This window comes from Seriola aureovittata, chromosome 14 (genome assembly GCF_021018895.1).
Source record: "Seriola aureovittata isolate HTS-2021-v1 ecotype China chromosome 14, ASM2101889v1, whole genome shotgun sequence".
Taxonomy (NCBI): Eukaryota; Metazoa; Chordata; class Actinopteri; order Carangiformes; family Carangidae; genus Seriola; species Seriola aureovittata.
The window spans coordinates 16832501-16848596 of NC_079377.1; the positions used below are offsets into that span (position 1 = coordinate 16832501).

At 39.7% G+C, this 16096-nt stretch overlaps 1 protein-coding gene and 1 long non-coding RNA gene across 2 annotated transcripts in view; both read right to left on the minus strand.

Annotated features, from left to right (window-relative positions):
• The window catches only part of LOC130181435 (uncharacterized), a 114369-nt gene that overhangs the window by 88901 nt on the left and 9372 nt on the right, over window positions 1-16096 (minus strand). The gene's annotated exons all lie outside the window — the stretch shown is intronic.
• Window positions 1215-5137, minus strand: hmx3a (H6 family homeobox 3a). Its single transcript, XM_056395651.1, has 2 exons — window positions 4223-5137; window positions 1215-3239 (listed from the first exon to the last, which is right to left on the minus strand). Exons 1-2 carry the CDS (start codon window positions 4509-4511, stop codon window positions 2617-2619), a joined length of 912 nt encoding a protein of 303 aa, XP_056251626.1. The 5' UTR covers window positions 4512-5137; the 3' UTR covers window positions 1215-2616.

Consider the following 16096-nt stretch of genomic DNA (forward strand, 5'->3'; position numbering starts at 1 on the left):
AACAAATTATTGCTGATTACTGATCACTACTTTACTGTGCCCAATTTAACAGAGGCTGAGAGGAATGTTCCCTCCCTCCTCTCGGAGCCTCCTCCCCTTGGATCTGCATTGCTGCCTTTGAAACTTTAGCACAGTACATCCAGTTTTATGAAAAGTAAAATTAAATTAAATTAAATTAAATTAAAATAATAAAATTAAATTAAACAAAAACAGTATATGTAATCCTTGTAGACTAACTGGTTCAGTCTCGTCATGTCTCACCTGTCAAAAATACCTGGCTCAATGTAATTCTTGAAGAATTTCTTAAGATTATAAAGCAAAGCCGTCATCTTGGGATGGGGCAGCCTGTACTTATGGTATTTATTTAGGGCACTTTTTTTTCAATTTCCACTGATTTTTTTCAAATCACGCGATGTCTTGATTCAAGTTGGAGGAAGGTAATTCCTTATTCAAGAGAAATATTAAAGCAGGTTAATTTGGATGAAAACAAAATTATCTCATGTATTTTAAAACTTTTTATTTTAAACTTAATGTTTAATAAAATGACGCATGGCGCATGTGTTTGTTGAGATAAAGTCGCATCGAGTGTCCAGTGACACCTGTAGGATCGTATGTGTTACAAAGCACCAGTTTAATCATTTATTTCTAATTTGAGAAATGAGAATTTTTTTGTTTTTTAAAGTAAATCCATTAATCCAGATCACTACAGAACAATATGGCTTTACCCGTGGAGACACTGTGAGGTGCTATTTACAGATTTTAAAAACAGCAAGGATCTTATTTTCAATAGACGTGTTTTTTACCTTTTAAATAATTTGCACAATTGGTCAAATTTCATCACTTAAAAATCAGTGACATCACTGGTAGGCTATTCTTTGTAAAGACAAGAGGTTCCTTAAAAGGTAGGCTAGTCAAAAAATAAAATACAGTTCAGATTTTTTTTTTTTTTTTTTTTTTTATAAATGTGCTTAAATACAAAAATAAAATAAGAATGAATTGGCGATAACATTGACGGCTTGCAGTAAGACCAAAATAGTGAGGTGGTGATATTTGTCATAGATCACTTCCCACAGACTACAGAAAATAGACTATAACACTCACACATTACACACAAACACAAACACACAAACACACACACAACACACACAACACACACAACACACACACACACACACACACACACACAGACAGACAGAAAAAATACGGCTAAAAGACAGCAGCTCACACTCAGGGAGTAATGTCCTCTTCTGAATACATTACCCATCATTTTGGCAAGATGGTGGCAATTACGCATCTAATTGACCGAGCCACTTTTTATGTAAAATAACGTTTTTAAAGTGCATAACACCAAGATGATTACAGAAACCCACCTGCCCAAGTGTGTCTGTGTGTGTGAGAGGGAGAGAGAGTGAGTGTGTGTGTGTGTGTGTGTGTGTGTGTGTGTGTGTGTGTGTGTGTCTATTATCAGATAAGCATTAATCTGTCCTATCACTATCTACATTTAATAATGTTTTCGATTGTTGCGTAAAACGTGTGTGAAATTTTATGCAGGGTGCACGAACACAGCATTTTAAAATATATGTTGATTAGAACATGGCTCCATTTAACCTCATCAGGTTACTTGAGAGATTTTTCTAATCCATGGCTGGATACAGAAAGGAAGACTTACAAAAAATGTCCTAAAATGTGAGGAATATTCTCCATTTATTTCACAACATGGTTCAGCAATACAATATCAAAACGTTGTTTTTACTGTACAAAGGAGAAGCTGCGAGTGGCAGCTCCTCTCCCGGCGCCTCATTAAATATATACATTTACATATTTTGTACACCAGTGTAGTCGATATCTTGGCGCTCCTGTTCAAAAACACAAAGTAGATCAAGAGACAATTGGCGCTCACACTTGTGCTTGAAGGACGTGTCCGTGTGGAGGGAACGCGGGCGAGAGTCACTAAAACTAAACATAAAGCTACAGGGGTATTTTACAGCTGAGAGTGTCTTGATTGTCCACGTCACGCGCTTCAAACAGCAAAAAAAGAAAGAAAAAAAGAAAAGAAAGGGGAAATATTACAACAAAGCCTCATCAGTGTTCCAACGTGAATAGACAAAACAAAACTTTTTTTTTTCTCGGTTTAGTGGATTCATTCATTCATTCATTCATTCACAGCACACCGTCAGTGTATTGCACATCATCGTGTCAGCAGTTCTGGACATGTGAACAAAATAAGTGTGTTAATGGATAAGCAGGCCCGCGCCTTTAGGCCGCCACGTTTTGTAAACAAGGTACTTTTTTTTAATTAATATCGCACACAGTTGGCCTGTTCAACAAGTCATGGTGTAAAAACTAGGGAAAGAATTAAAGACAGGCAGTGTGAGCAGGTGGACACCACAGGTGATCGTATAATAATAATAATAATAATAATATAAAACATGGGATTTGAATTGTCGGATCACGTGTAAACGGCACCCTTATGGAAAATGACACAATAGGCTATATTTGCCAAAATAGGTCCACGTAGGCCTGCAGTGTCTCTCTCTCTCTCTCTTCTTTTTTTATTCAATTGTACAAAAATATTTTGTCTTTTTTTTCTTTACTTGATTTTGACTTCTGCTATTTTCAAACCGGTCTCAGCAGCGGCACGGATGTGACGATGGGGTGGGAGTAGTATACGCCAGGGTGCGGGAAGGTGAGCAGCGGTTGGCTCACGGGCACGTTGGCAGCGGCACCTGCGCTCTCCGATGCCGAGTTCTCGTGGTAGAGGATGGGCACTCGGACTATCCTCTGCGCCGCGGCGTGGCTCAGGTTCGCGGCCTCCAGCTCCGCGGCCAGCTGCCTTTTCCACTTGTTCCTCCTGTTCTGGAACCAGATCTTCACCTGAGTCTCCGTCAGGTGGAGGGACGCGGCCAGGCCGGCGCGCTCCGAGCTGCTCAGGTACCGCTTCATGTCGAAGGTGGACTCCAGCTGGAACACCTGGCTCCGGGAGAAAACCGTGCGCGTCTTCTTCTTGCGGCACGGCTTCTTGTCGTCGTCTCTCTTCTTCCACTCCTCCAGTTCGTCTTTTTTGGTTTCTTCCGCGTCGCTCTCCTCCAGGATTATCTCGTCACCACTTTTGTTGTTATTGTGCTCATCATCCTCGTCGTCGTCTTTGGCGTCAGGCTCAGATTTGAGCACCATGTCCGGAGAGTCTCTGTCGGTGCCCGAGGTTGGAGAGGAGTCCCTGACTCGTGGTTTCTCGGTGACTGGAATGGGGAAACAGGGAGATGTGGTCATTATCAATGAGGACTGATGTTCTATGTATTTGTGCTTTTATTACACCCTGTTGACACTGCTTTGGTACTACTTTAGAAAAACGAAAATGATTGTAAATAGTGCCAGAAAATTAGATTTACAACATAAACATAAACCATTTTCAGACATCATATTCAACTATGTACTAAATCAGGCTACTATTTATACCCTACTAAAAAGGGCATTTTCAATAGAATAAGTAAAACATTCACAATCCATTGGCCTGCTTTACTTCTTAGTCGTTTCAACAAATCAGCGTTTCACTATCATTCTCCTAACTTAAAAAAAACTGAAAGAAATCCCATCTTTTCTTTGCATGATAGTGCCATTCATATCAGCGTGTTTTAAATCCCACGTGAATAAATCACAGGAACAGGCTGTCAGTGGCCAGGCCTCGGGGGTAAGATGTTCATAGTGAGCGCCAATAGACAAATCAAAAGCACGTTGCGCATCGTCACCCTCACCCGATGATTTCATGATGTCTACTTCATTTTATGCACAGTGAGTCACTTTATTGATCTATTATCCCGCGTCGTGGCATAACAAAATAGGCCTTCATTGAGGAAAGGGCGTCACATCACTATGCACTCTGTGGTGTGGTATAGGGTTATTATTATTTCCTATCCCCAAAACGCACAAATTCCACTTTTATCGAGTGCAATTCCGAGGAGGAAGTGCAATGACCGGTTGCTGACAAGATGTTATAATGTCACCAAACACACAGGGGACATGTTACCAATGATTTGACCGTTTAAAAAAAAATAAAAAATTTAATCAAAGTTTTCCCTCTCTATTTTAATGATTAAGAGAAACTCCAACATCAAAGGCGCTATAATCCAAAGGCTAAAGGTGTGGCGGTTGCTTGCTCATAAGTGACACACTCTATGTATCCATCATTTATAATAAATACTGTAGTTTTCTGTCTCAGCCTTACCTTCAGTTCTGTGTAGGTGGGCGGATGAGCTGAGGGTGTAGGGGTACCACCACGCCGAGGTGCGCTCCAAGTAGTGAGCCGGTAGACTGAACCTCTGTGCGGGCAGGTCAAAGCGTGGAAAGTGCAAGTCCCCGACTTGAGAAAGGGAAAATCCTCCCTCCAAGGCCGCCTTGGTGGCAGCCAGTACGGGCTTGGGTTTGGACGGTTTGCTATCACAGTTCAGCAGGTTCTTAATGAAGAAAGGAGAGTCTTTGGCCGAAGCGCACGTCTCTTGCGTTGTCTCTGGCATCGCTGTGGTTGTGGTCTGAACGCAGAGGACCACGGAAGCAGGAATTACAAAAGAAAAAAAAAAAAAAAGGCTGATTTACAGACAGTCGATATCCGGACTGCGTGGAGCTCCTGTTTTATTCTTCTCAATGATTTAACGCGGAGACTCGATTCACACTCGGGGAGCGCGTCAAAACACACGTCCTTCTAGCCTAGAAAAATAATAAAATAAAATGTTTGAGGCGTGAAAAAATTTAATAACATGGAGATGTCTCATTCCGGGCTCTTTCGTCAAAACGCAAACTGTGTCCACCGTGTCAGTCAGTCTGATGCTAATGATGAAATAAAAATGTCATCCAAGTTAAATGCGGAAAGTATAGGCGATTGGGCATGTACAATGGCAAATGGGATTAAGGGAGAGACGGTGAGGGGGGAGAGAGAGAGAGAGAGAGAGAGAGAGAGAGAGAGAGAGAGAGAGAGAGAGAGAGAGAGAGAGAGAGAGAGAAAGAGACCATCCTCCCTCTCTGTGCGCTCTGGCTGCTGGCGGTGTGCGCTCGCCTGTTATTGGTCTCATATAGTCCAATTAGGCAGCAAATGAACACAGGGCTGTTAGCGCCAAAAAGGAAGGTTTGGGATAAGCGCCGTCAGAACAAGCGCCTCAACACGCAACTAACATTAGCCTACAGTCAGCCACAGATGGACTGCAAGAGGCTACTCATAATCCAGAGTTTGTTTTTCCTATTTAGAAACATATTTTGAACCACTTCCATTCAGGATGCAGGTGTATGGTGGATTATTAAAAATTGGCTATTTTTAAATAGATCATTACCCGAAATATCACATAAAAAACATCAACAAAACATATGTATTTTAAAGAAATTTTAAAAAGGCTACAGTCTGTGGACCTAATACTGGATAATCTAAGGCCTAATTGTGCTTTTATATAGTGAATCCGTTAAAGCGAATTACATTGAATAAAATCCACCCATGCGTGTGTGTATGCCAGATGAATAAACCAGTAACATCCTACTCAGCAGCACATAAAAGCCCCGCTATATGCAAACTCATAAAAACAGTCACAGAAATTAAAATGGAGCAAAAGTTTCATCATCATTATATTTTTCAATCACTAATATGCCTCATTTCTTGTGCAGAATGGTGAAAATTTTCATCCAAACTCGACAAAACAATTACATATAGCTTTAATAAGAGTGTATATATGATCACCATGCCAACAGTCGAATCGTCAAACAGTCCCCTAATTCTCGCTTCTCAGAGACAATATGAAAAAGGCCTGAGATCAGGCTGCAGCTACTCGACATGTCACCAATGGGCGATTAGATTCATATTTCTAATTCATTGATTTTCAGCGAGGGCCACTTCCACAATGTCTGCCGGTCGCGCAGTCATTTATTCCCCCCTAATCGATTTGGTTAATTCATCCCTCAGATTGCACTCTTTGTAAATGTGCTATGTATATTCACTCATTGATATTAATTGACTTGTTTAAAAAAAAAAAAAAAAAAAAAAGTCTACTGGTTGGAAGCTGGTGTAGAGGAAGACGGGGAGACAGCGCCCTCTGTGGGCCACGTTGGTGAAATGCAAGTGTGTGGAAGGAGCGTGTATTAGTGACGTGGGGACGAAAATTGCATTATAGGCTACTGTCACATTATGGGGAGTCATCTCTAATTTGGTGGCAGAAAGCGGTTCCCAACAAGGCATGATATTGAATTTTAAGGTGAAGATGAATGTTTTGGTTAAAGTTGGGGTAGACATGCATTGGTTATGATTAAGATTAGGGAACTGTCAATGCATCGTCCTCCAAAGGGACAAAAACAAATTTAGGTAAGACCAAGAGAGACAGTGACAAGACGGTTCTTAATATAGCGTATCTGTAATATAAAACAGTTTGATCATGTGGCTGAACTGAGATGTATCCATTTCAGTTATGAATCATCATCATCTGGTCCCTGAACACATTCATTAGCCATCTGACATGCAGCCATAATGACAGGTGTCAGTGACGAGGTAAAGGTTGTACTGGCTGCTTTTTTTCCCCTGTCATCTGTAGAGTTCCCACACGCACCAACACGTCTGTGTAATTAACATGTGTTATTCATTTAGAGAGCCGCTCAGGTGGAGATACTCTGTTACTAGGATGTTAAAGTACTGCCTTTCCTTATGTGGTCACCATCACAGCTATTTCATGACACTCTCAGTATGAGGTGGGAGCTTGTCTTTGTACAAAATCCAAGAACTGACATTATTTTGATATTTGTGAATATGGGAATATGGCCAGCTCCTCAGGGTCTGAATCTTTGATTTCTGGAGGTGTAAGGGAGACGGACTATAAATTCTTATGGTACTTGTGTGAAACAGAACATTCAGATAGTCATTTCATATTATTGTAGTACAACTGAATCACATGCCAGTTATGTTAACACCGAACACAAAGAATAAAAAGAAACTTCATTCTGGTCAGTCTTGACGCACTCGATTTATAGGAGTTTGGTGTGGATCTGGTTAAAAAATGCGATTGGTTTCGAGAGCTATAGGTTTGCATACTTTGGTGCAGATCCAGATAATAATATAGAGTTATACAGCTTCAGAGCTGTATGTGCTGATGTCGTCAATTCACACAACAGGAAACAAAACCAGACAGCTGTCTTGGGTAAGGATTCAAGGGGCTATTTGTAAATTTTCTCTGCACCCGAACTTTCTTTCTTGCTGGGAGCGGTTGGTGGTGATGGTCGCTTGCCAAAAGCTTCCACCATTGTTGTTGTACAAAACAAGAGGTTACAATACGCCCTCAGAGCAGCGCTATTTCTTCAGGCCAGATTGGATACTAGTGACTCGGTATCGGAAAGTGATGAGACAGGACAGCTCAGCCTGGTCTAGCTGGTTACAATGCTAACTAAAAAGAAGAGATAGAAATAGAACAAAAATAAGAGTTTGATAAAATTTAACTCTTGTATATATTTGTCATATTGACCTGAAGAGCACAGCAATATTTATGCCACAAATAATAATGTGCTTTTCTGATATAATGGCATTCCAACATGTTTAACTGGGGATACAGAGAACACAACAAATTGTAACTATGAAAATTAACAAGATCTGCTAGGCTCTACTTTTAAAGATACAGTTCATATTATGCACTGATTAGAAACATGCAGTAGACATTGGCCAGAGGCTACATAGGCCTTGTGAATGCTCCATAAGTCTATTTTTGTTGCTCCTCGGGTAGGTTACTATGACTTTTATATTATTTATTTCAAAGCACCCAGATATTGATTATTTCACAAGGAAAAATGACAAATGGCAGGAGGGAATGACACGGTCAGCAGGTTCTATTAGAGAAATGATAGTGTTGCTCGTGGTTTGTTAAAAGGTCCAGTTTAGATACTTTATAGGTTTACATCCATCATCGTCTAATGACCTATTTGATGAAAAACACGCGCTCTGGTGACAACGGCCCTGTGCAGCCAACTTCACTTTGTAATTGCTCCCATATTAAATATAGATTTTTGTTTTGATATCTTGTGAGAATTCCTTTCTGTGGGTCAAAATTGTGATAAAAGACATGAACGCAATGGCAAAAGCTCAGAGGGAGAAAACTGGAAGGAGAATAGAAGAAATAGGTGGGTAAGAGATGTTGATGGTGGAGCTGTGAGTTTGTTATTTTGAGTTCTAGCACTGGTGGAGGAAATATTCAGATCCTTTACTTAAGTAAGAATAGCAAATACTGTAATATAAATATAATCCATTGCAAGTAAAGGTCCAGCAATGAAAATGTAACTTAGGTAAAAGTAGCTAAGCATTATTAGTAAAATGTACTTAAAGTATAATCAGAATGTAAAAAAATGCCTTGTTCTGTAGTTTAATCTACAGAAATGCATCATATTTCATAACCTGAACACAATCTAATAGTACAAAAATGACTCTGGCTTAGGTAAAGATGGATGGCAACTGATGAAGCCCTATCCATGCATGTAGCCTTTCAGAACATATTGTTTTCGGCAGGTGTGAGGAATTTGAAGCACAGAGTTTGCACAGAATCCATTTGCACAAGAAGGTCTTGGTGTAAAACTGTGTTCACACATACAGCAGCATTTATCTCTGAAACCTGTCCACCCTGTGTCCTCTTTGCACTTTTCACTGGATACTCCTGTTTGGGACGAGCCATTAAACCAATGAAGGCCACACTGAGATAGCTTAGATTTAAGTATTGCATTTAACTTGTAAAGGAATTGGTGGCCCTCCACTGACCCGGCAAGCTTTAATTGGGATTGTGCAGGTATCGATTGTAAGTGGCCAGGCGAACCTTGAATTACAGCCTGATTAGCTTTTACTCGGCCCCTTGCACCAGCCAGTCGAAGGAGCTCAATGTCATTCAGGTTGGAACACTTCAGCAGCCACTTGACTAGAGGGAATCTTGTTACTTTCTGTGTAAACAGGAAACAACATGTATTTAAGATGAGGAGGACAGCTCTCCTGGCAAATGTACTTCAGTCACATGAGGCTGTAATATTCCCTTAGTGTATGTCTAGTCACTTTTAGATAGAGGTTCCAGCTCCAGTTGGCGTTGTTCACAAGCTTGTAGGTGAAGGGAAGTATATCAATTATTTTAATATTGAATAATTCTGTGCTAAAATCAGCCTATATACAATATGACTCGGCTTAAAGAGAAGAAAGAAGCTGAAACCAGTGATATGAACGCTATCTTGGCAAAAAGGACACTTAAATCAGAGTGCTTCACTCAAATCTCAGATTAACGAGGTGAATACCTATCTCGAAAAACTCAGTTAATGAAACGCATTTAAAAAGGCAATAAAGCCTTTGACTTGCAGACTTATACCTGGTTTGGACACAACCCAACAATGCACAAAAAGGCACTTAAAGGATTTGTGGGCGTTGGTTTTCTAACTACGAACAACCTGAGTTAGTAAAGCACAAATCAGTAGAAGGGATACTAGCACTACAATTTAAAAATACGTTTTCTGGATCAGAGGGATCTGAGATCCACAAGATCAACTGGTTCTCATTCCATGTAATGGCTCATGTGTTTATTCTATCTGAAGTGGATGCTGTTTATTTGTGTGTGGATTTCATTAGTCGCATCGCTAGTCCTGGCAATTGACTGAATGATGTGGGTAATATTCCTGACAGAAATAATTCAGACAGCACCATTAATAGTTATGAGGGAGAGGGAGATCTTACTTTGTTAAAGACGGTTTACATTATTCTAGAAAAATTGTACCACAAAAGCGACTCACTTATTACCTCATAATCCCCAGCAGTTTTTGAATGGAATTCATAGATCGGGTCCCAGAAAGTCTAGGTAAATACCCATGGAGGTAAAACTAGAGAATGGTGAATGTTGCTCTGTTTGTATTAAATTATTATTATTATTATTATTATTATTAATTATTATTATTTGTACAAAAGTGAAAAAGAATTTTGTGGATTTGCTGTCTGGGTGCACCAACTACAGAAGCCCTGAAAGGCAAAAAAAAAATATAAATAAATAATAATCACTTGCCTTTTAGGGCTTTCATAAACAACTCATTTGATGATGTTTTTTTTTGTGAATGAAATAACTACTTCAAAAGAGGTAATGGAATCAGAAATGAAAGCTTATGTATATAACTGTAATATGTTTTTAAATGTACCTCTGAAGAAGAGGTAAAAAATGTAATAGATGCAAAACTAAAAGTCGCCAAGGTTGTGTAATATCTACTATGGATTGTTTCAGTCTAGTTTTGAGAGTGGTATTGCACCCACAGTAGCGTAACACGGTTATTAAACCTGTTCCTAAATCTTCAAAAAATTTGACATCTATTGGCTGAGCAAAATGGATTTAGAAAGGCCAGAGCACGTATTGATCATATGCAGTCACTTCAATTATACATGCAAGATTTAGGGAGAATACGCCTACATTTGTTTGCTTTATTAATTGCAAGACAGCGTTTGATTGGATTAATAGGGAGCTTCTTCAGTATTGGTTATTAAACTTCATTGGAAGTTTTATTATGCCATTAAGTCTCTTTATCAAGCACCTGTTGCCCGTGTTCAGGTTAATGAATATACAGCTGAATGATTTTCCCAACAATTTGGTATGAAGGAAGATGTTTTGTCTCCAGCATTGTTTTCTATTTATATTAATGATTTAGATCTTCAAATTAAAGCTTGTCGATGATCAGGTTGTCATATTATTATATGTGGGGTTTTAGTTGCTGAACATGAAAAAGATAGATTATGCTGATTATGCTGATCATTGTTGCGGAATGGTGCTGGAAATGGAGACTAGTGGTGAATCAAGACGAAACACAAATAGCGTAAAAATAATTGGAGAGATATTCTGTTGTTTTTAACTTTCAATTGTGCTATCATTCATTCATCAGTACAAATACCTTGGTTTGATGCTGGACGAGTATCGGGAGAGAAGGCAGAATATTTTGATTAAGACTGAGCTGTAAAATAACCTTGGGCACTTTGTGTGCAAGACACAAAAATACAAACAGAAATATTTGAAAACATGTCACTTAGCATGTACCTTATGAATAGATATGGGCACAGAAAAGATGTGTTCTCCTTTTTATCTGCCATGCTCTCATTTTATCTACATTTTATCACTCCTTCTTCCTTTATTGTTTTTCAGCAGAGATGATGACCTCTGTAAGGTTTGGACGGAAACAGTCATAGAAGCGATGTAGCCCTTTTTCTCTATTATGAGCAGCTTCATCTGAGCCCTCCAGGCGCCCAGCCTCAATATCCACCCTCTGTACCTCTAAAAACTCTGCCCTGGATCGTCAGCTTTTACCCAGCCTGCCTGGATGTGTCATTACAACTCGGTAATCTGGAGAGGGCAACAGAAAAGTTCTCATCAGTGTCAACCTGAGATATAGACATGGGCCGGGTAACAAATGGCCAAATGCACAGGCAGCAGAGCAGACCATCAATAAAGCAATTTCTTGTGTCATAACAGCCGCGTTTTTCCTAAAGCCAGCCTTTCAAAACTTTTCCCTCTGCAAATCGCTGCAGCCCGACCATTAGAGTCCTGCCTTGTGAATTTAATGGATTCCGTACAAATAATATTCCGCCATAATGGAAAAGGTTGAAGTCACTGAAGACAGATGAAGTCATAAACACGTATAATTGAGAATCAAAGACCGATAAATTTTAAACTGCTATCCATTCTCTCTTTTTAGATGATGATCTATGTCAGCGTGGCTGCAGGAAAATGGAAGAGATTATGGGGGAAAATTATAACAATAAATTTTCTAAACATACACCTTGATTATGCTTCGATTTTTTGGAGGGGTAGAGGGCGAGGGAGGGGGTTAGAAAGAAGGCTGGGATTGCTGAAAGCTTGCTGACTAAATGGCACCATAAAATAGGTTCCCTGCTCTTTTGCCTGCAGAGCGTAGGCATGCCCGGAGGTGTGATTTCCCCCCACCTCTAAATGGGGGAAATGAATTGTGTAATTTATTGCAAACGTGCACACAGTGAGATTAGATCAGCATATCCCATCAAAGGAACAACAATCAATCAGCCTCTAGTTAACAGCTTGAAACACATAAACCAGGGCACCTAATGGCTTTCCAATTTAACAGATTGATAGACTTATCCGGTCCTAAGGGATGAATTAAGAAAACCGGGTACTTTCACACAGGCACTGGCACTTTTGACGGGACCTTTCCCCCCCTCTAGCTTACTTACTATCTTTGCTCCTGAATATAGAGATAAGGTTAACCTGAAAATAAAGAGAAAGTCGGTTTTCCCTCTTTTTTTCCCCCCTTTCTGTTTGAGAAAGCACTCCAGAGCTGATTTGTTATTCAAATGAGGCGGGAGTGGAAGTGTGTCAGATGTGGAGAATGGGCTCATTTTAATGGCCTGATTATCGCGGGTCATTTGGAACTGTGAAATCAAGGGAGCTATTCAAAGCCACTTAACAATATCTAAATGTGACCCGGGCGACCTATTCAACCAAGAATGTAGTTTAAAAAAAGGAGCTTGTTTGTTTCATATCTTATTAATCGCACCATTGATTCATGTAAACTCATCAGCGAAAAAATATTAGTTTGACAATTGGGGAATTATGCTTATTTACTTTCTTGCAGAGAAAGATGAGAAGATTGATACCACTCTCATGTCTATGTAGTAAATATGTTGCAAGCAGTCGGTTGGTTTAGCTCAGCATACAGACTGGGTAATAGCTAGGCTGGCTCCAGCCTGGCTACTTAATCCAAAGGTAAAAGATCAGCACCTTTAAAGCGCACAAATATACACATTATATCATGCATGTCTGATCTGTAAAAACAATAACTTGTCCTTTTATGGGGGGGTTATATATCAAACTATTTGTTAACTACCAGCAGAGACTCGACACAAAGTTACTGGTCCCAGACAAGAAATCGCCACTGTAAAACAGCAAATTGTACTTTCTTTTGTCTATATTAACACAGGATATAACATGTTAATTAGTGATCTTTATAGAAGGGGTGGTAGGCAAATTCTTTTACCCTCGGAGCCGAACTAGCTGTTTTTTACTACCAGTCTTTATACTAAGCTAAGCTAACCGGCTACATGCTCCAGTTACACATTTAGTATATTGACCTGAGCACAGTATCAAACTTCACATCTAACTCTTGGCAGCAAATAAGCATATTTAACAAAATGTTGCACTAATGATTTAAACAGTCTTTAGTGTACATCATGTTTGCCAGATAATTGTAGGTTCTGCAATTTCCTAATATTAGTGGGCTTGTATGTTTGAATGTATTAAGACTAAACTGACTATTCTGAATCATCAGTTTCACTGACTGAATCAGTAGCTTTTAGAGCTGGAGCTCCTCACTGGTGACTGAAAGCACCGTTTAAAGCTCAGCTCAAAAACTTACTCAAAGACTGCAAAAGCCACATAAACAATTGTGATGTGATAATTCTGCTGCAGACATGTGGCTACTGAGCTATTACACTTTTTTGCACAGGCCTAGTTTTGTACTGAACTGAATGTAACAGCTCAAACAGGCAACAGACAGAAAAAAAATCGTCAGAAGCAGCACTGACTTTTTTTTAACAATACAGTGTGTCTACTGAGGTGTATGCTATGCGTTAGCTTAGAAAAACTTTGTTATTCGAAATGTGTAAATGTACAGTCGGCATCAAATACCACCTCCTAAGAAACTTGTTCAAATAAGGTTAACTGGCTGCACTGTCCTTTGAAGGCCTTGGCTCCGAACCCAGAGCCTTGACCCATGCAGGGAACTGATGTAATGCACACTCAGTGTCACCATATTATCTTGTCCACATCCAAGCAGACAGCCGATCTCTCTTTGTCACTGCATAATTGAGGAGCTGTTGCTATCAAGGATGTGATCCTGAGAGGGATGAGAAAGTGTTACCCTAGACCACCGTGAACAGGCCAGAGGAACCGGCTCGAGTAAGACCAGAACCAACAGATGAGGCGCATCCGCAGGTCAGAGACAGCAGACAGTCTCTCAGACAGCCTCTGAAGCCAACAGGCTGTAACATGTATGTGACTGATGTGTGTGTTCCAATGCAATGTGACAGAACTCCACATTAAAGAGGAACTGGATCGTCTCATCAGAATTTAGAATGTGAAGGGCTGGGGTCAATTTTCGTCTTGACGCAGACACTTCAGTAAATGGACTGAGATTCAGCTCATGGGTTGGGAATGAGCCAAAATTGATTACTGATGGATCAATAAATTGGCAAGTGAATAAGAGCCCATTACTAACCAATCAAAACTAATAGCACTTTAACTGCCCTCTTTGTTTCTGCTGCTCCATCAGCTTAGCAGAAAACCTGCAGTTATCTGACATGTGGGGGGGTGAATGTTCCAAAATGAAAGAGGATAACAGACCCAAACACAAAACAGGCACAAGACTATTAAACTCAACAAGCTTCTCACTCTCCAGGTCAGAGGACAAAAATTGTGTTTTCCTACTTGACACTAATATTCATCTCCTCCCTGTGGACACAAATCCGGCTGACCCTATTTATTGGTCTGCGAGTACAGCAAGGAGCACATGATTACAAAGAGTACCCAAACACGATTGCCCCCCCTCCTCCTCGTGACGGACAGTAATTGGTGTTTGTTTGCTCTCTTTTCTCCCTCTCTTGTATCGTGGGGTTTTAAAGAGTGCTATTACTGTCAGCTGATTAGTATGGCTCCTCTGCCTCTTCCAGCAGCTGTCAGGACTGCCTAATGAGAGGAAACTTGAGCAGAGACAAGAGGGGCCTGCACACAGACACATAAATTTAAGCATACACAGAGTAAGTGTGAGAGATAGAGACAGATTCGTTTGACATGCCTTCAGTGTATTTTTTTTTTCCAAAATTATGTATTTAGTCAAATAACAAAAGATTTATAAAAAAAAAAAAAAAAAAAAAAAAAAACTATGGACACCACTGAGTTCTGGTACCACATCAACTGTGTTGCAGCAGTTTGGGGAAAATTCTTTCCTGTTTTTACATGAAAATACACAAAGTGAGGTCCATAAAGAAATGGTTTTCAGAGTTTGCTGTGGGAGAACCCAACTGGCCTACAAAAGACGATGACCTCAGTCCCATCTTTTGGTATGAACTGGAACACTGACTATGAGACAGGCCTTATGCAGCATCCACGTTTAAACCATGATTACGAGCAGCCGAGTGGAAAAAACCATTCAAATCAGCCTTCAACAATATCTTCCATTTGGTGAAAAGACCAACAGGCTTGTCAACAAACTTTTGGCAGAATGGCTAGAAATGCACCACTGCCTCAGTTACATTATGATAAAATCAATTTACACTAATACAATCAATTCAGCTAATTTTATGGGAGCTATGCACTGTTTGTTTGTATCTGGTTCCTCTTGGTACCAAACTGCCACAAATATGTAACACAACACAGAACAGTGGATAATTTAGGCTATTTAGGTGGTGTGACTTCAAGCTAACCACCAGGGCAAAATACCTTGGAATAATAAACATTGGAAAAGAGATGTTTTGAGCCCATATTTATCAAACTTCTAAAAATTACACACACATAAGACTGATCTTAAGGCAACTTAGGAAGAAAAAAAAAAAGTAAAAGCAATCAAGAGTAAGAGAAATACTTAGAGCAACTCTCAAGTGGTCACATGATTAATATGCACAGAGTACTGCAGCCATGTAAGATCTACTCTTCACCAACTGGAGCTCTCATAAATTTAATTGTTTTTAACTTAAAAAGTTTTGATAAAAATACTTAAATGACAGGAAGTAAAAGTAATGTATTGTAAAGGTGGTGTTTCTGTAATTTAGCCTACCCTCACTGAAACAAATGGGGTGGTCAAAATAATAGACACCCGTCTCTATAACACAATATAGTTCCAACAGCACAACAAACAGCAGCCTACAAAATGACCATAAAGCTGAATGAGCACCTCTTTAAAACAGGTTCAACAAAAACTGAAAACTGTGACCATCAGGATTGCTGTATTAGACTGCATTTGTTTTAGCTAGGTGTTCCTAATAAACCGCCAACTGAGTGTAGACAGAGATATATATATATATATATATATATATGTATAAAGATACAGAGAAAAAAATCTATAC

Excerpts from the sequence above, each read along its gene's own strand:
- hmx3a (XM_056395651.1), bottom strand. The coding sequence starts at position 4,511 with ATGCCAGAGACAACGCAAGAGACGTGCGCTTCGGCCAAAGACTCTCCT. Across the intron at positions 3,240-4,222 it reads CCACCTACACAGAACTGAAG|TCACCGAGAAACCACGAGTC; the intron begins GTAAGGCTGAGA and ends TCCCCATTCCAG.